The following is a 20229-nucleotide window of genomic DNA, read 5'->3' on the forward strand; positions in this document are numbered from 1 at the left end:
CAACTGCCATTATCTAGGCACTAATAAAGTTTGAAAAAAAAACACAAAGACAATTCTTTTTTATTGAAATAAGAAATCCCCAACAAAACCCTCGTTAACCATTTTATTAAAATTTGAAAAAACGCAGATCTACGCAGTAGTCCAACGAATCGTAGATGTAGTCCAATCGGTACATCAAAATCTGCAACAACATAAAAAAACAGTTATCAATGTGAACAATACCAATACTTCTACTCTCCTACACACATATATACACGCACACACAAACAAACAACCATACACAGACACACATATATACACAAACACAACAAGATATACACACACACATAAACAGACAAACACATATACACGAACTCACACATATCCAAACACACACACACACACACACACACACAGTTATACACACATACACGAACACATATACACAAACACATATACAAACAAAAACACACATACCCAAACACACATATACACAAACACATATACACAAACACACCCATATATACACACAAACACACACCCATATACACACATATACACATATACAAAAACACACACAAACATCTACACACAAACATATACACAAATACACCCATATATACACAAACATATACACAAAACACATATACACAAACACACCCATATATACACACACACATATAAAAACAAAAACAGACAAAGTCACATACCCAAACACACATATATACACAAACACACATACACAAACACGGTTTCTTTTAAATGCTGCTGGGGAACCCGCTCGATCCACTATATAAGGCTGCGCTACAGTGCAGCATTTAAAAGAAACAGGATCCTGACCTGTCCATAGAGTTTAAGGCAGCACAGAGTATTTCAGGAGATGAGCGTGCAGATTCAGTGCTGCTGCGAACTCTGCTCTTACCATTACGTAGCTCTCAGTCTGTTACCTCTCCTCCACTCCTGTCCTCCAGAACACCTTCACATGATTGGCAAGTCACCACGTAATGGTAAGAGCAGAGTTCACAGCAGCACAGAGTATTTCAGGAGATGAGCGTGCGGATCTTGTGCGGGGTGGTGACTTGCCAATCATGTGAAGGTGTTATTGAGGACAGGAGTGGAGGAGAGGTAACAGACTGAGCTACGTAATGGTAAGAGCAGAGTTCACAGCAGCACTGAATCTGCACGCTCCTCTCCTGAAATACTCTGTGCTGCTGTGAACTCTGTTCTTACCATTACGTAGCTCAGTCTGTTACATCTCCTCCACTCCTGTCCTCTATAACACGTTCACATGATTGGCAAGTCACCACCACGCACAAGATCCGCACGCTCATCTCCTGAAATACTCTGTGCTGCTGTGAACTCTGCTCTTACCATTACGTGGTGACTTGGCAATCATGTGAAGGTGTTCTTGAGGACAGGAGTGGAGGAGAGATAACAGACTGAGAGCTACGTAATGGTAAGAGCAGAGTTCACAACAGCACTGAATCTGCACGCTCATCTCCTGAAATACTCTGTGCTGCCTTAAACTCTGTGGACAGGTCAGGATCCTGTTTCTTTTAAATGCTGTACTGTAGCGTAGCCTTATATAGTGGATCGAGCGGGTTCCCTAGCAGCATTTAAAAGAAACAGGATCCTGACCTGTCCACAGAGTTTAAGGCAGCACAGAGTATTTCAGGAGATGAGCACGGGCAGCCGTTCGTTTTTCCGAGCCGTGCTCCCATCATGCACACGACCGTAAAAACACCCGTTATTGCGGGTCGTAATTACGACCCGCAATAACGGGCTCATAGACTTCTGTTACCCACGGGTACCTTTCCGTATTCTCACGGGAAGGTGCCCGTGCCGTTAAAAAAATAGAACATGTTCTATTTTTCTATTTTACGGGCCGTGCTGCTATAATTATAATGACAGCACGGTTCGCAAAAGCGGCCGGCTGCCCGTGGCCGGCCGGCCGTGCTCGTAGTTACGAGTCGTAATTACGAGCACGGCCCGTAAAATAAAAAAATAGAACATGTTCTATCTTTTTAACGGCACGGGCACCTTCCCGTGAGAAAACGGGAAGGTACCCGTGGCTAACAGAAGTCTATGGGCCCGCTATTTCGGGTCGTAATTACGACCCGTGATAACGGGTGTTTTTATGGTCGACTCGTGTGCATGAGGCCCCGTAATGACGGGTGGCTACATGTGTGCACCCATCATTACGGCAGCGTTGCTAGGTGACGTCAGTAAGGGTATGTGCACACACACTAATTACGTCCGTAATTGACGGACGTATTTCGGCCGCAAGTACCGGACCGAACACCCTGCAGGGAGCCGGGCTCCTAGCATCATATTTATGTACGATGCTAGGAGTCCCTGCCTCTCCGTGGAACTACTGTCCCGTACTGAAAACATGATTACAGTACGGGACAGTTGTCCTGCAGAGAGGCAGGGACTCCTAGCATCGTACATAAGTATGATGCTAGGAGCCCGGCTCCCTGCACTGTGTTCGGTCCGGTACTTGCGGCCGAAATACGTCCGTCATTTACGGACGTAATTAGTGTGTGTGCACATACACTAAATAGTCACTGTTCAGGGTGCTGAAAGAGTTAACTGATCGGCAGTAACTGTTTCAGTACCCTGGACAGTGACTACCGATCACAGTACCTGTAAAAAAAAAGACGTTCATACTTACCGAGAACTTTCTGCTTCCTCCAGTCCGGTCTCCTGGCCGTTGCCTTGGTGACGCGTCCCTCTCGACATCCGGCCCGACATTCCTTGATGACGATGCAGCCTTGTGAGCGCTGCAGCCAATCACAGGCTGCCGCGGCCTCTGCAGCCAATCACAGGCTGCAGAGGCCTCTGCAGCCAATCACAGGCTGCCGCGTCAGAAAAGGTCGGACTGGAGGAAGAAGAGGGACTCGTTAACAAGACAACGACCGGGTACGTATGAAATGCTTTTTATTTTATTTTTAATCAGCAGCCTCTTTTCTCTATCAGTGATTGATAGAGATAAGTGGCTGCCGATTTGTATAATGTTTTTGACCGGGTTCGGTCAAAACGGGTTCGGCCGAACCCGGTGAAGTTCGGATTCGCTGCGAACCGAACTTTACCGGAAGTTCGGACCGAAACCGGGTTCGGTTGTCCCGGTTCGCTCATCTCTAATGGTCATGGTACCCATGTTTTCTTGATAATAATAAAATGTAGGAACTGTGTGGGTAATAAACTCAAGATAACAAATAATGGTGAATTAGTATTAATTATCTTAATACAAGTATTTTATGTTTCACACCACAGAAAATATTTCAATAATTGATGACTGTTGTAAGATAATTATTATATGTTGTACAACCAATGGGTGGCAATAGGGTTTGTGGTCAAGTGGAGGCACAGCGTTTTGCCCACTCATTGCACTATTGTTTCTGAGGGGTCGTGGATTGAACCTATGACTGGTCACCATCTTGCCTTCTCCTTACCTGTTAGTGGCTGTGTATTTTTCCGTATGACTATTTGTGGCTATTAAAGCTTGGATGACCAGTACGACGGAGATGAAACAGGCCGGTCTTAAAGCAGATTCGCCATGCTAAAAATGACATGCCAGTCACAGTGGGAAGCTGAAATCCAGTGATAACGTATGTGTAGTAGTGGGTATAATTGATAATGGAACTATAAAACTACTAAGAAACAATCATATGCGTAGTTCACACTACTGACATAACTAACATATGGCTTCTGTTTTGTGGGCACTTCTGTAGACACTATTACATAGGTCCTGCTGTATGGACAATAATATACAGTATATGGCCTTTTTGAAAAGGGCATTAAAGGTTGAGGGTAAATATTACAGATGTGCCATATTATGATACCGTAATCTGAAATAATGATCGGGTCACAGCTGTTATTTAAAAAAAAAAAATTCTCTAAATCGGCTACTAACTTTGAGCTTGTTGCTTGAACTGGCACGGATGAGGTATTTTAGTGGAACAATTTATGTACCACTTGCAGACTTTCTGCTATTATTATGTAGAACTTACAGTATATTGAATTTCAGTTCTATGTTATTCCATAAAGCCAACAGCATAATTGCCATTTAATAGAGATAGGCAAAATTGAATAAGGTCTTGATTCCACAAAATCCGAAACTTTTGAGGTTTGCAACAAATGAATCGTGGCAAAATGGTGGTCGCTGGCGAGGGCCGGATGCCATTTTTATATTAGAAAAAGGATCACATGACTTGTGATGACTTTTCCATAATGCCTTGTAGACAGCCTTCCCAAAATGCAAAGGCGGAAGGCCGATTAGACTGAATCAGACCCAAAACTACTTTCGGAAAATGAGTTAATCTCTTCCCTTTTATCCACTGATAGCAGCAAACTGGACCACTGCAAGTGTGACCCCACTTCTGCACAATAATAGCTGCATAGGCTACATCCATAGGGATGCAACCTATGCAGCTATTATTGCGCAGAATCGGGGACCCAACATAATCGAGCCTTTTCCTATGGTCTATGTGAACATGCATAGGCTTTCCCCTATCCATAATGATAGCAATTAGAGCAAAGAATTGAGGAGAAATTGGCCAGAGTGTCATGTTACCCTTCTCGACAAGAAGATACACAACAAGCACCAGGTTCCTCCATTTTGCCCTATTCTATTAGGCCACCTTTACACTATGGACACCACTGAAGCATTGCTTTATGTTCTGTAGTAAAATAAAGGTTTTTATCTTTATGTTCCCAGTTCAAACATATTTACATGGATTGAGTTGGCTCCATGTGATGAGAGAAGTCTTACCTAAAAATGCAGAAGGAGAAACGGTGCCATTGCTACGTGATACCATAACACTAATTCCAGTTTCGACAAATGGAACTGAAAAATCAACAACCTCCGAGCGTTCTTCATTAATCGTGAGTGAACCCACTGCCATAACTGCTCGTTTATAAACCACCTGGTCCATTAATGACAATGAAGAAAAAAGAAAGATAAACTGTGTCAGATACCATCTTCAAAGACATAAAGTATAATACTTATTGTGACAAGTTCTTACTAAGGAGTTCTTTTACCTAACAGAACTTACTTCACCAATCATTCCATTCCAAACGTTATTGATTTTTTTGCCATGCTTCCCATTGGTTACGAGGTAAAGGTCGTATGTGAATTTCACAGTCTTTGAAAGTTTCTTCAAGATATCTATGCAGAATCCTTTGCAGCATTTTTTCACATATGTGCCCTCAGTTGTGGAATTGCTGCAACAAGGAAAGCAAAAGAAAAAGCGTAGAATAAAAGCACATAGTGATTCTTAGGCTGGATTCACACGAGCATGTTCGGTCCGTAAAGGATGGAACGTATTTCGGCCGCAAGTCCCGGACCGAACACACTGCAGGGAGCCGGGCTCCTATAGTCATAGTTATGTACGACGCTAGGAGTCCCTGCCTCGCTGCGGGACAACTTTCCCTTACTGTAATCATGTTTTCAATACGGGACAGTAGTTTTACGGAGAGGCAGGGACTCCTAGCGTCGTACATAATTATGATGTGTTCGGTCCGGGACTTGCGGCCGAAATACGTTCCGTCCTTTACGGACCGAACATGCTCGTGTGAATCCAGCCTTAGAAGTATAGCGGAATATTTGAAGTATATCACATTCTGAAACTCTGACTTATCATCCTCTGTACCTTTATTATATTACTCTTCAGGTTCCAAAAGTTTGAGACCACATTGATAATATTTTTTTTTCAATTTAAACATAGAAATAAACATAAATTTTTAGAGTTTTGAAAAATGTAAAACAAATAAAATTATGAAATGCTCAAGATTCTGCACTATTTCTAGGTCACTCCTCAAATGTAACTATTTGGGATTTGTACAAAAATATCACATTTCTTTGGGTCTATATGAACTACATGTTGAGATGTCTCTCAGTAGGATTTGATTTAGGGTAAGTCCAAACAGAGCAGCCCTGATCTGGCCAAGAACCATATTCGGCACGGCTGTCAAATAGCCTGTTAATGGCTGTGCATTATTGTGGGTAAAACGGCCCTTTACCTGCAAAATTACGTTGTCATTAATTGATACACCCTTTATTGCCGCACGATTTTGCAGGTAAGGGGCCATTTTACCCACAATAATACACAGCCATTAACAGGCTATTTGACAGCGCAGTTGTAGGCCACGTTGCGGCCAGGTCAGGGCCACTCCGTTTGGACTTATCAACTTACAGTCATTAATCACACATAATTAATGTGGGTGATTCTCAGGTTTTCAGCAGGATATTTGATGCGAAGTAGCATTGTAACCGTGGGTAATCTGGTATCAGAGCTAAGGGGAAGTGTCAGAAGTGGAAAAATATTAATATTTGTTAAAAAGCGCTAAATCATAGCTACACAAAGTTCCTAAGAGGGCTGTTGCTTGGAACTATAAAGAACGTTGTCAAAATTGTATCAGTTACATCAAAAACATATTCAGGCAGATAGAAAGCAACAAGAAACCAATCAATAAAGTTTTTTTTATTGAGAACACAAACTTTATCGCATATACAGAATGTACTGATACTGTCAGAAGAAGGCTAGCCGGTAGTGGTCTCATATGATGTAGTAAGATCCGAATCACTGCTTAGAAAGGGAAACAAGGCCAATTGATTGGCATAGACTAAGATACCACAGTATTTTACACTGGATCACGAACAAAAAAATCTCTATTTAGTAATAAATTCAAGTGTAAGATTTAGGTTAGTAACGTTTAGTTTTCACTAAAACCTTTCCCAGCATTAATAGTTGATCCTTCTAAGTCCTCTAACGTGCCTCTAAGAATGATGGCAAGCAAAATCCCTTTTGAACCTGTTGCCACCCTGTGTGCCCCCGTAGGGTGCCTTAGTGATCCTCCCCTGAGATCAAACACTTCCATTCGATGGAACATATCATGATTATTTTTTTGACAGATTCAATGATGAATCCTTAGGATAAAACCTTGTGCACCATCTTATAAAATCGGTGATCCACAGAGGTACAGTATTGAACCATAGGAGGCTATGAGCATTGTATTATGGATCCACACAACATAGATTAGTAATACGTCGGTGTGCATGAGGCCTTCGAAGCTCTTGTTGCAGTTTGAACATTCCTCTCTCACTGCATACAGTTTACTACAGAAGTATATAGGATCTGCACACAGCTAAGTGGATAGCACCAGAGTGAGGGTCAAACTGCTAACATGGGGTGAGGGAATATTGCAGTGAATTTTTTTTTTTTTCAAAGAGCAGTAACTCCATCAACTTGTACTGCAGAAATCCATTATCATACCCAGAAAACATTTTGTCTTAGATCTGGATTGTTTTTCCCCTTCTTATATTGTGGTTGTGTCTAGTATGACATCTCCAAAAACAGCAGTCAATGATGGCAATAGTTGGACAGATGAATGTGTCTTTTTTACATTTACTTACTTTATCCTGATATATTTTCGACATTTCACAGTGTTCCTCACACATGTTCCTGTGAGGTAATCCATATTCTCAACTATGACGAACGGAGCCTCCTCTAATGTAACGATACTAAGATGGTTATCATCCGGTTCACTGTCTAGAGCCCCAGTTATCCTGGGCCATACAGGATATTTTACTTCCAGGCTTTTGTTTTCCCATTTTGCCACCTGTTAGAATGAACAAACACACATTACACATTGAAGAGAGGGGGAATCATAGCAAAGATCAAATTGGCCTCCCATTTTGCACATTTTTTCACCCAGGACAGAAGGACCTGGTGTTTGGTTTCCATAACCCATAGGTCAATTCCTCACCCCATCTTTTGCTAAAAATGCAATTCCTTTTAAGAGGGGACACCTGAACTTGTCCTTGCTACCTATTAGCAAAGGGGATATGTCAAGAATGGGCCTGTTCCCTCTAAGGGCCCTCAGAGGCCACATGGTCTGCATCTATAATATGTACACCCTTGTATTCATTATACATTGATAAACTATCGTTTGTTGTTGTTGTTGTTGTTGTTTGTTACTATTTCTTATTAGCACAGAAACAAATAAAAATGTCTTATACATTAGATAACTATCTAAACAGCTTGACAACTGACACCTTTACACAATAAATCAGTTCCGGTCCCAAAAGATCATTGTTTACATCTGAAGAATACAAAGTAATCCCCTTTCTGGTGTGGCTTTGAGGTGCGTAGAATTGGGGATGTGTATATTGATAACGCCTTTAAATCCTTTACACAAATGCAAGAGGACTTCCAAATTCCTAGAGAAGGCTTCTATAGATATCTGCAACTGTGATATGTTCTCGTGAGTCAATACCCTAGGTCAGATCACGAATTCTCACGATTCCCTCTGATTGGTGTTTTTAGATCACAGGGCCCGGGGGGCTGATCTCTGCTGTCTACACTGCACTTATACAAGCTAAACTGGCCAATGTCAAGTTACCGGTAAAGGATAAATGGGAGGGCTTGATACCAGATCTGACGGGGGAGGAATGGGAGGATGTACTTTCATCTCCTATTTCTGTCTCACCGGCGGCAAATAACAAAATGATTCAGCTATCTATAGTTCATCAGAGCTATCTCCCGCCGGTGAGACTGCATAGAATGGGTAGATACCCTAGCACTGAATGCCATAGATGCCGTTTTCCCAGATCTGATTTCTGGCATATGATCTGGGATTGTCCAATGGTGGCCTCCTTTTGGGGGGATGTGTTGAAAGTGGTTGAGGAAGTGGTGAAACAGCCGATTCCCCTCTCACCCAAGATCTGTCTACTTGGGGTGTTGCCTGAGGATCAGTGGCCATTCCACATGCGTATTCTATTGCAAGAGGTATTGTTTATGGCAAGGAAAACCATCGCACTTCGGTGGATGGATCAAAGGCCTCCTAGGGTGACGAAACGGAAATCGATGATTAATTCCATTATTCCATATGAGCGAGTTTTATATAAGAAAAGAGGGTGTGTTAGTAAATTTTATAAAATATGGCAGATTTGGTGTGACTCATCATGCACCCTGTACACTCCGCATAGAGTCACAGATCTGAGGGACCAGTTGCTGCAACCTTGAGGAGGGCTGATGATACACGATTGGTTACTTGCAGGACTTCTATGTTTTGTCTGAAATAATTTGAAAATTGGCCTTAAAATGTATGATGCCCGCTGGGATGTTCTTATTGAAGGTTAAATATGTGATCTAATGTGTTATGACCTGTTAATTACCACCATCACTACTATGCCTCTATGTTCATGTAATGTATGATTACCTAAATGTGTTTCTTTGCTGTTCTGTACTACGGACATTTGTATTGTGCAAATTCTTTCAATAAAACGAGTTAAAAAAAAAAAAAGAATACAAAGTAATCCACCCTAACAGTTATAATCATATTGTGGTGCACCCCATGAAGTATGACCGCGAGGTGTTAACCCATCTTATTGTATGTTATATAATATATATATTAGCGAATTATGATTGATGCCATTCCCAAATAAAACATTTAAAGGGGCTCCTATGGTAGAGCTTCACCATTTCAAACTTTGTCATCATTAAATAGGAACGGTCACCTCTCCTGACAGGTCTGTTTTAGTAAATAATTGTATTCCTCACGTAATAGCAATTCTGGAACATATTTTCTTAGAACTCTACATTGTGCTGTTCCTTTTTTTATTCCTCCGAGAAATATTTTAATAAATTGACAACTGGGTGTTTCCAGGTGGAGGTGAGTCCCTACACAGACTGATCATATCCATTCAGTGTTGACAGAGTGAAACTGTGTAGGAGTGACACAGTCCATTTGAAAAGAGGAATGATAACACCCAGTTGTCAATTTATATACACATTCCTAGGAGAAATAACAGAGGAACGACACAAAGCATAGTTCTAACAAAATATGTTCCAGAACTGTCCTTTCATGGCACATTCAAGGATTTTCTAAAATAGACATGTCAGGAGAGGTGACAGAACTTCTTTAACCCTTTCACGACTGCCATATGGCTATATACGTTCCAACTGCCGATGCCCCGTGCACTTGCCACGTGTATATACGTTAACAGCCTTGAACAGGGTTTAATGAGTTCAGCACTGCTTCAGTGTGAGCAGCGCTGCACTCTCATGTCTGCCGGGGCTTTAAGATCCCCAGACTACACTCCCCACTGTAGATAGCGCAAAACCCCCTGCAGATAGCGCTACCGGGGATTACCCTCCAAGGGGAAGCCCCCGACGTCTCTCCATCCCCGCTGTAAATAGTGCCCCCCCTGTAGATAGTGCCACCTAAACTCCCACTAGGAGCGGAATCCCCGGTGTCAGATCTCTCTGTGCCGGGGATTCCGCTCCTAGAGGGAGCCCCTGATGTCACTGTCCACCGTCAGGGGCTCTCTCTAGGAGTGGAATCCCCATTCGACACCGACCGGTGAATCCACTACTGGAGAAGCCCCTGGCATCACTATCCATATATGGTCAGTGACGTCAGCGGCTCTCTCAAGGAGCGGAATCTCCAGTGTCAGATAGCCCTGTGCCGGGATTCCGCTACTGTAGAAGCAACTGGCATCACTATCCATAAATGGACAGTGATGTCAGGGGCTACTCCTGGAGCGTAATCATCGGCCACAGCGCTGCCGACGCTGAGGTAGGGGATTCCACTTTTAGAGTTAGCCCCTTAAGTCACTGTTCATATATTGACAGAGACATCAGGGGCTCCCTCTAGGAGCGGAATTCCCGGCCAGATAGATTCCGCTCCTACAGGAAGCTACAGTGGTGCTATTTACAGGAAGGGGTTGCCAATTACGGGGGGGGGGGGGTGCTGATACATACAGGGGGAGTGGAACTATCTACAGGGGAGGTGGCGCTATCTGCAGGGGGTGGCGCTATCTACGGAGGGATGGTGCAATCTGTAGGGGGAGGCGCTAACTGCAGGGGGTGGCACTATCTGCAAGGGGATGGTGCTATCTACAGGAGGTGGTGCTATCTGCAGGGGGGGCCACTATCTACAGGGGGTGTGGTGTTGTCTAGAGGGGTTGCAATATACAGGGGGTGTGGCACTATTTATATTGGCACTGTGGCATTATATGGGCACTACCTACAGGGGACACTGTGGCGCTATATACATGTGCACTGTGTGTGACACAATGTGGGCACTATCTACAGTGGAAACTGTGGCACTATGTGGGCACTATTTACAGTGGGCACTATCTATGTGGGCGCTGGTACTATCTACAGTGGTATTCTGTCACTATCTACATGGGTACTGTGGTGTTTTCAGGTGGTTGCGACCAAAAAACTCTAACAAATAAAATGTATTCATTTTTTTAACGTCCATGAAAAATGGATGGCAAATGTCGGTGAAAAACGGTCAGACGGCCGGGAAATGGATTCCAAAATTGTGACGCATTGATGCAAATCAGCCATGAAAAACTGACAGTTGGTCCGTTGTTCCCTTTTTTTCCACTTCGTGTGAATGTAGCCTTATAGCCCTCTTATCCACTCACAGCGATCCAGGGTGATTTTATATATATATATATATATATATATATATATATATATATATATATATATATATATATACATACACACACACACACAAATTACATTTTTAGTAATTTGTCTGCTCATAAGAAAAATTCAAAACATGGAATTAATTAAACTAATCTAGAAAATGAAAGCCTCATAAGTCTTGTAGAAACAAACACAAAGTCAAAATAGTTGTGATATTCAAAGCGGTTGCAAAGATATTATCGTTTAAAGAAGTGCATATCAGAAATGGAAAATTTGACCTGGACACAGGGGCATCAATCACCCTTGGTCATGAAAGGGTTAAATTTCACTGCATGCCTTAAATAGTAATGTATTGGTGTCATATCAAAAGCATCACGGGAAGAATGCAGCAAAAGCTGTAAACATGAGCATAGTGTAAACACTGCAGAATTTCCATCCAGAATTTCCGTGCAGGAAATTCTGCAGCGTAGTACAGGAGCAGCAAAGTGGATGAGATTTGAATAAACCTCATCCATGCGCTGTAGAAAAAAAATGTAGAAAAGCCGTACGGAATTTTTCATCTTCAGCATGTCAATTTTTCTTGAATTCTGCGGTATTTACGCTACATGTGAACTTAGAGTAAGACCCTAACTTTAAACGGACGTTGAGAGTCTGGAAAAAAGATGTTCCTTGTATCGGGCGCTCCTGTGTGGCTGGTTCAGTAATTCCACAGGTTATGCCTGACGAAGACCTCAGCACGAGGTTGAAACGCGTTGCAGCAGTGACTTTTATTGTTTTAGTATGTCCAATAAATTGATTTAAATCCATCCAATGGTTCTGTGGAATTACTGAACCAGCCACACAGGAGCGCCCGATACAAGGAGCATCTTTTTTCCAGACTCTCGATTCCAAGTGACCACAGAAAAGAAACTCCACCCTTGGAGCTCAAAACCATGGGTCGGCTCCGGAGGCTTGCTCAGTGTACTTGGGTGAATTCACCCGATAAGTATTAAAGTCAAGTTGTGCTGATGATCCTCCACAACTTAACCAGGTGAGTCTACCTACACTTTCCTGCACAAAATCCACCCTTTACAAGTACGTTATCACCTTAGAGGAGCGCCGTCTTTTCCCTTTTTTCTCTCCACATATCGAGCATTTAAACTGATGTTGTTAGTCATTTCATGATGCTCTTTAGGCTATGTTCACACGGGGTATTTTGCCGAGTTTTTTGACGCGGAAACCGCGTCGCAAAACTCGGCAAAAACGGCCCGAGAACGCCTCCCATTGATTTCAATGGGAGGCGTTGGTGTCTTTTTCCCGCGAGCAGTAAAACTGCCTCGCGGGAAAAAGAAGCGACATGCCCTATCTTCGGGCGCTTCCGCCTCTGACCTCCCATTGACTTCAATGGGAGGCAGGAGAAAGGGTATTTCTCGCTGTTTTATGCCCGCGGCGCTCAATGGCCGCGGGCGAAAAACGGCGCGATAATCGCCGCGAAAATCGGCGTGCAGGGAGAGGAATATCTGCCTCAAATTTCCAAACGGAATTTTGAGGCAGATATTCCTCCCCCAAAATACCCCGTGTGAACATAGCCTTAGGCTTTGCATTTTTTAGAAGCAGAGAAAATAGAGATGTCAGCCACAAAATGATTAAGTACAGCTTGCACTCAGCGTAGCTTCCGATAGTTACAGTTAGACTCACATTTTGGGCTGACTTGTCTCACTGTTTACTTGATATGTCTATCGCTGTAATTTTTGTAGATTGACGCAGGGATTCCATCACCAGCACTGAACAGAATAGGACACTGACAGTTTCATTACTAAACTACAGTGTCTTTATGTTCTACTGTCACTCAATAGCGTGTCCTTGAACGTAATGAAGAAATTTGAAATACATACGGACATCTTACACTAGAGACTAAATAAAGCATCACCTTTGTTCATATAGACTTTGACCTTTGCGAAAATAAAAATACAATTTACACGCAATGGTTACCTTAAAATTCAGCAGAACTATAGATAGACATTTCATATGGGTATCTACAATAGGGTAAATCCCTTAAAGGAGTATTCCCATCTATGATATGGCATATCTCCAGAATATGCCGTAACATTATGAACTGTGGGGGTTTGACCTCCACATCCTTCTTAAGAATGAAAGGACTGAGGTTTCTTTGCCTTTGTCTTTGCACATTAATGCTACCGGCCACCCCCTATGCAGGGAACTGCAGCACATCTCTATTCAAGTGAATGCTGCTGTGTTGTAAACCCTTGACAGCTGCTTTGTTTAGCTTATTATGAACCAGGCCATTTTCCGTTTCTTCACTTTCGTTTGTCCCTCGCACATTCAATAACGGTCTTATTTTTTTTGTCGACATAGCCGTACTAGGGCTTGTTTTTTGCGGGACGAGTTGTATTTTTTGATAGCACTATTTAATGTACCATATAATGTACTGAAAAAGCAGATATTCCTCCACTGACCGACAATACCAATTATCTATTTTTTTTATTTATACATTATTTTATTAAAAAATTAAAAAAATGTAAACATTTTTTTTTCTTTTACTTTTAATATTTTTTTTGTATATTGTTCAAAACTTCATAAAACATATTTATATTTTCTTTTTAGTCCAACCTGGGGACTTAAATATGCGTTCGCTGGTACAATACACTGCCATAATTATGCTTTGTCATGAGCAGTGGCGTAACTACCGCCGTAGCAGCCGTAGCGGCCGCTACGGGGCCCGCGGCATGAGGGGGCCAGTGTCGCCCGCAGGCACGGGCCCCCACCATGGCCGGAGGCTCCGCTAGCAGCCGCTATGGCTGTTACAGCGGGACGCCACTGAACACTACGGCAGAGCAGGGAGGTATCTCCCCGCTCTGCCATTAAACAAAATACATGTATCCCCTATCCACAGGACAGGGGATACATGTGTGATCGCTGGCAGCGATAGGGACAACGGGGGACTGAAAGTCCCCTGAAGTTCTCCATCACAAACCTCGGACTTCCGGGGTCTGTGTCGGCAGCTTTGTAGAAATGAATGGAGCGCCGGTCGCTCTTGTGCGCATGCGTGACCAGCGCTCCTTTCATTTTTATTGAGCTGTGCAGACGCCGGAAGTCAGAGGTTAGTCATGGAGAACTTCAGGGGACTTTCAGTCCCCCGTTCTCCCTATCGCTGCCAGCGATCACACATGTATCCCCTATCCTGTGGATAGGGGATACATGTCTTTTGTCTTTTCACACTGTAGGTCACATTTTTTGGGGGGGTTGGGGACTCTGTATGGCGTTCCCTAAAGGGGGGGGGCTGTATGGCGTTCCCTACAGGGGGGGCTGTATGGCGTTCCCTACAGAAGGGGGCTGTATGGCGTTCCCTACGGGGGGGTTGTATGGCGTTCCCTACAGGGGGGGCTGTATGGCGTTCCCTACAGGGGGGACTTATGGCGTTCCCTACAGGGGGGCTGTATGGTGTTCCCTACAGACCCCCTTGTAGGGAACGCCATACAGACCCCCTGTAGATAACCCATACAGACCCCCTGTAGATAACGCCATACAGCCCCCCCTGTAGATAACACCATACAGTCCCCCCTGTAGATAACGCCATACAGCCCCCTCTGTAGATATCTACAAAGGGGGCTGTATGGCGTTATCTACAAAGGGGGCTGTATGGCGTTATCTACAGGGGGGACTGTATGGCGCTCTCTACAGGGGGGACTGTATGGTGTTATCTACAGGGGGGCTGTAAAAAAGGCACTATCTACAAGGGGGGGGGGGTTGTGTGACACCCAGGGGAGAGGGGGCCCCAGTCAAAAGTTTGCTATGGGGCCCAGTCTTTCCTAGTTACGCCCCTGGTCATGAGGCATGTCATGACAAACCTGGAGGGCTTCATTAGGACCCCGTCTGTAATGACAACCCATCGGTACCCCACAATTATGTCAAGGGGTGGGGGGTGATGGGAAGCCAGAGGAGGCTCCTCTCTGCCTAATGGATTGTGGTATGCGGTATCTAAGTGGCAGTTAGAGCAGGGTGTCAGCTGTGATAAACCTTCTGAGCATTCTCCATAGCTCTCCCCCCCCCCCCCCCAATGTGGTTTAAGGGATTAATAAAAAATCATCAATCCATACACTGTATAGACACAAGGCCAAAAACACCGTTTTTTTCATATGCAAAGAAAGTTTTTTGTGCAACATTATTAAATATATGCATAGTATCTCCTTTTATACTAACTACATTGTACCTTCAAGGGAACCTGAAGAGGCATTATGAAGATTACATAAAACTAATCTCCCATCATTTATTATTTAAAGAATCTGGAGACTTGCCCACATCTGTGCTATGTATGTATCTTCTTTTATTCAGCTCCTTTTTTAATAACTTACTTTTACTGACGAGGCCCAGGATGCTGATCTCAGGAACCACATCTATGATGAGGATAGGTGAGACTTGGCCATTATTGACATGAGCTCTTCCATTCACATAGAATAGATGATGTTGAATGTGATAAGGATGTAAACTAACACGTTCTCTTCCTTGCAGCTATCAACCTCCAGAAATCTTGCATAGTACCATAGGCACAATTATAGTGGGCTAATAGTATCCAGAACCCCCTCCCCCCCTCTGGGCAATTCCAGAGAAAACTTTGAGTTAAATAAAAAAGTGTTTGTGTTACCACTAGGGGGAGCACACCATATGCTGATTTATTATTGACTTCAATTAATCCCTGTGCAGTAAGCTCCCTCTAGTGGCAGCCGGCAACAGACATAATTTTATAAGGATTCAGTGTGTGTATATATATATATATATACAAGGTGGGCCATTTATATGGATAAACCTAAATAAAATGGGAATGGTTGGTGATATTAACTTCCTGTTTGTGGCACATTAGTATATGGGAAGGGGGAAACTTTTCAAGCTGGGTATTGACCATGGCGGCCATTTTGAAGTCGGCCATTTTGTATCCAACTTTAGTTTTTTCAATGGGAAGAGGGTCATGTGACACATCAAACTTATCGAGAATTTCACAAGAAAAACAATGGTGTGCTTGGTTTTAACATTACTTTATTCTTTCATGAGTTATTTACAAGTTTCTGACCACTTATAAAATGTGTTCAAAGTGCTCTCCCACTCTTCACACACTGATAGCAACACCGCAGAAGAAATGCTAGCACAGGCTTCCAGTATCCGTAGTTTCAGTTGCTGCACATCTCGTATCTTCACAGCATAGACAATTGCCTTCAGATGACCCCAAAGATAAAAGTCTAAGGGGGTCAGATCGGGAGACCTAGGGGGCCATTCAACTGGTCCACGACGACCAATCCACTTTCCTGGAAACTGTTCATCTAGGAATGCTCGGACCTGACACCCATAATGTCACCCATAACTTGTAAATAACTCATGAAAGAATAAAGTAACGTTAAAACCAAGCACATCATTGTTTTTTTTGTGAAATTCTCGATAAGTTTGATGTGTCTCATGACCCTCTTCCCATTGAAAAAACTAAAGTTGGATACAAAATGGCTGACTTCAAAATGGCCGCCATGGTCAACACCCAGCTTGAAAAGTTTCCCCCCTCCCATATACTAACGTGCCACAAACAGGAAGTTAATATCACCAACCATTCCCATTTTATTTAGGTGTATCCATATAAATGGCCCACCATGTATGTATATATATATATATATATATATATATATATATATATATATATATATATATGAATCAAAAAATGAGCAGCAACTCCAATAGTTTAGGTTAAAAATGTGGGTACTTTATTGCCCGTGCAACATTTCAGCTCTGTCCACTGGAGCCTTTCTCAAGCCTCCAGTGGACGGTGCTGAAACGTTGCACGGGCAATAAAGTAACCACTTTTTTCACCTAAACTATTGGATTTGCTGCTCATTTTTTGATTCCTGTGTATCTGGGACCTGGTCTGTCCCTCAGAGCCTGCACCTACACGCTGCCGCTGCTGCTAGGATTTGTATATATATATATATATAAATACACACAGAGCTTTGACCCCTATTATACCTATTTAAAGTAAATTAAATCTAACTGGCTGACATAGGAATAAACACAGCACTCAATGATAGAAAGGAGAGGGTTTTTTTTTTCTTTTTGGTGTTGTTTTTTTTAACTAAAATAAAAAAAGAAAAACCTTTAAGCTACTTATGATTCCCATTTTATATCACAAAAGGAAAACCACATATTTGTCTATCTTTGGAGACAGGGAGAGCAGGGAAATATTTGCACAGGTAATTCAACACAAAATAAGATCGGAATTCTGTCCACTCGTAGATTCTGGAGATAATTGAGATATTCTGGTTGTATGTCTGTGTCAGAAAAGAGTGACCTTGAAGGCTACACAAAAACAATCAATAATTGACTGACTCTTGTCTAAGTAAACAGTAGAAGTGTGCCTGAATTCAGACTTAGACAACACCGTTTTAAATATAGCATGTATATACAGGGAGAGTTCAAAGACAAGACCCCCCCCCCCTCCCCAAAGGACATGGGGCTAGAATTAAAAAGAAAACCCAGCAATCGGCCAGTTCCCAGAGTTTCTAGGGGGTCCCCAGACAATGAGGTTCTCAGGCACAAGGGAACAATGAAGCCCATTACTTTAAGCTTTACTATTCGTTTTTACCAATGCTCCATTCATACCACTGGTCTAACTAGCTGATCAAAATGCTCCACAGCCTGATGTAGCTTGTTGAATGATCCCACACTCGGTGTAGAGGCAGACAAAGGATTCAACAAGGGCATTCCATCCAGAAGCACTGAGTGAGAGTTATAGATTGTTCTGCCAAGTTCTGTATAAAAACAACAACGACTACGTTATATGGGCACTGTTGCTGTTATTGTTATAGGGGCACTATGGATTTTAATGATGTCACAGCAGCACTGTGGCTTTCACTGTTATTTTGGAAGCTTTGTGACAGATTCTGATACATCATTACATAGTAGGGTTGAAAAAAAGATAACCAAAAAGAAAGAAGAAAAAAATAACCTGTGTTTATCCTTGTTGTTCCAGAGGAAGATGAAACACACTTATAAGGCCTATGGCCTTCTTTGTAGCCACTCTCAACTCTGGCTTAAAGATGAGGGTCCTGAACGAGGGAACCCCTCTAATAACTCAGAATTCCCTAATGCAGTGTTTGAAAATGGGTTTTCTAAACCAGACAACCACTTTAGGAGAAAGGAGAGGAAATGTCATAAAAAACATAGCAACTTTATTGAAACTTGAATTTAATTACCAGATGGTACGAGCCAGGACATTCTCTTACATGTCTCAGGCGTACAAGAGGCATTAGTCATAGCACATTTCACCATCGATGCTGGAATTCGTCTCTTCTTTCTCCTATTGATAAGCTGTCTGTCCAGATTTGCAGTGGGTGAGCTGCTTCACACATATTGATTCATTTGTAACCCACTTACCATTACAATTCTTGCTCAGCCTCTGCTGCCAGTATCCAAAGTCTTACTGTATACTAATGGCAAAAATATAGCTAGGCATTCCTTCACCCAGAGTTAAGATTCTTCAGTGTGGCCCCCCCCCCCCCCACACACTTACAAGCACACCTAAAACTGAACTAAATGTGCTCCCCCCCCCCACCCACCCCATAAAATGTAAAGTAGCTATATTTATTTAGTTCTCCCATTCCTTGGTTAAACTTGATAGACATATGTATTTTTTTCAACTGTACTAACTATTTAACTATATATATATATTATGCAGCACATAATTTAGACCTCTAAATTATTTTCCGCACCCAGGCCCCTAAATGATTTCAGAACCCTAAATTGGACCCTAGATCATACAAAAAAAATTCAGACCCCAGAACATACCTCAAAATTATTCAGACCCCAGACCAGACCCATAAATTAATTTCAGACTCCAGATCAAATGCCTCAAATATATTCAGACCCCAGAAACCCTAAATTAATTTCAGACCCCAGACTAGGACCCCTAAATATATTCAGACACCCTATAATAATATCAGACTCAGATCAGACTTCGGACCCTAGACAAAATCTCCTAAATATATTCAGATCCCAGAACCCTTATAATAATTTCATACTCCAGATGCTCTAACTTTGAAAGTTTTTTTTTTTTTATGTATAAAAATGTATATCCCTGTGTTTGGTGCAACTTTCAAAATACTTATTAGAAATTATTTTTACTTTTTGAGAAACAGCTGCTTTGTATCCTGTATACACAACAGCTGTGTCAGAGCTGAAACCTGTATCTGTCAGAACAACGGGACTAAAGGGTTCAGTGTCAGCGGGTCCTGCGGGTCTCTGACACACAGGATCGAGCTGTTACCGATCACATCTAGGTTCATAAGAAGGGGAAATCTACTGAAATATAGATTCCCCCTATAATTTACCCCCTATAATTTACCCCAGTTTCTGGCGCAAATTATAGTACTTCCGAAATATAATACATACACTAAGCTCTGCCCACTTTTTGGCAAGTGACATGACCAGCGTAAATACATAAAAAGCTGATATTTTGATATATTTTTTTTAATGCATTTTCTATTTTTCTATGTAGAGTATTAGAAAAAATTTCTGACGGTTTGTTCGGCACTACGTTCATCTTAGTAGGTGCAAGTGTAAGAAGCAATGAGGACCAATAACGCCTCATGCACATGACCGTGTGTGCAGTCCGAGTCCCGTCAGTGATCCGATGAAAGATAGGACATGTTCTCAGCTTCGGAAACTCGGACCATTTTTCACGGACCCGATTCACCCGCTAAAGTGAATAGGTCCGTGAAGACTATCAGGTGCCACTCGGATGCCATCAAAAACAGCCCGAGTGGCACAA

General features: G+C 42.5%; 1 protein-coding gene across 1 annotated transcript in view; it reads right to left on the reverse strand.

The window, feature by feature from the left end:
- GRIN2A (glutamate ionotropic receptor NMDA type subunit 2A) overlaps nucleotides 1-20229 on the reverse strand; it is a 608297-nt gene that overhangs the window by 108876 nt on the left and 479192 nt on the right. Inside the window, exons 6-8 of the mRNA XM_075830090.1 lie at nucleotides 7397-7602; nucleotides 5037-5205; nucleotides 4754-4907 (exon numbers count right to left, since the gene is read on the reverse strand). Coding sequence (XP_075686205.1) covers nucleotides 4754-4907; nucleotides 5037-5205; nucleotides 7397-7602 — 529 coding nt within the window. The remainder of the gene's footprint in view (nucleotides 1-4753; nucleotides 4908-5036; nucleotides 5206-7396; nucleotides 7603-20229) is intronic.

This window comes from Rhinoderma darwinii, chromosome 6 (assembly GCF_050947455.1).
Source record: "Rhinoderma darwinii isolate aRhiDar2 chromosome 6, aRhiDar2.hap1, whole genome shotgun sequence".
NCBI lineage: Eukaryota > Metazoa > Chordata > Amphibia > Anura > Rhinodermatidae > Rhinoderma > Rhinoderma darwinii.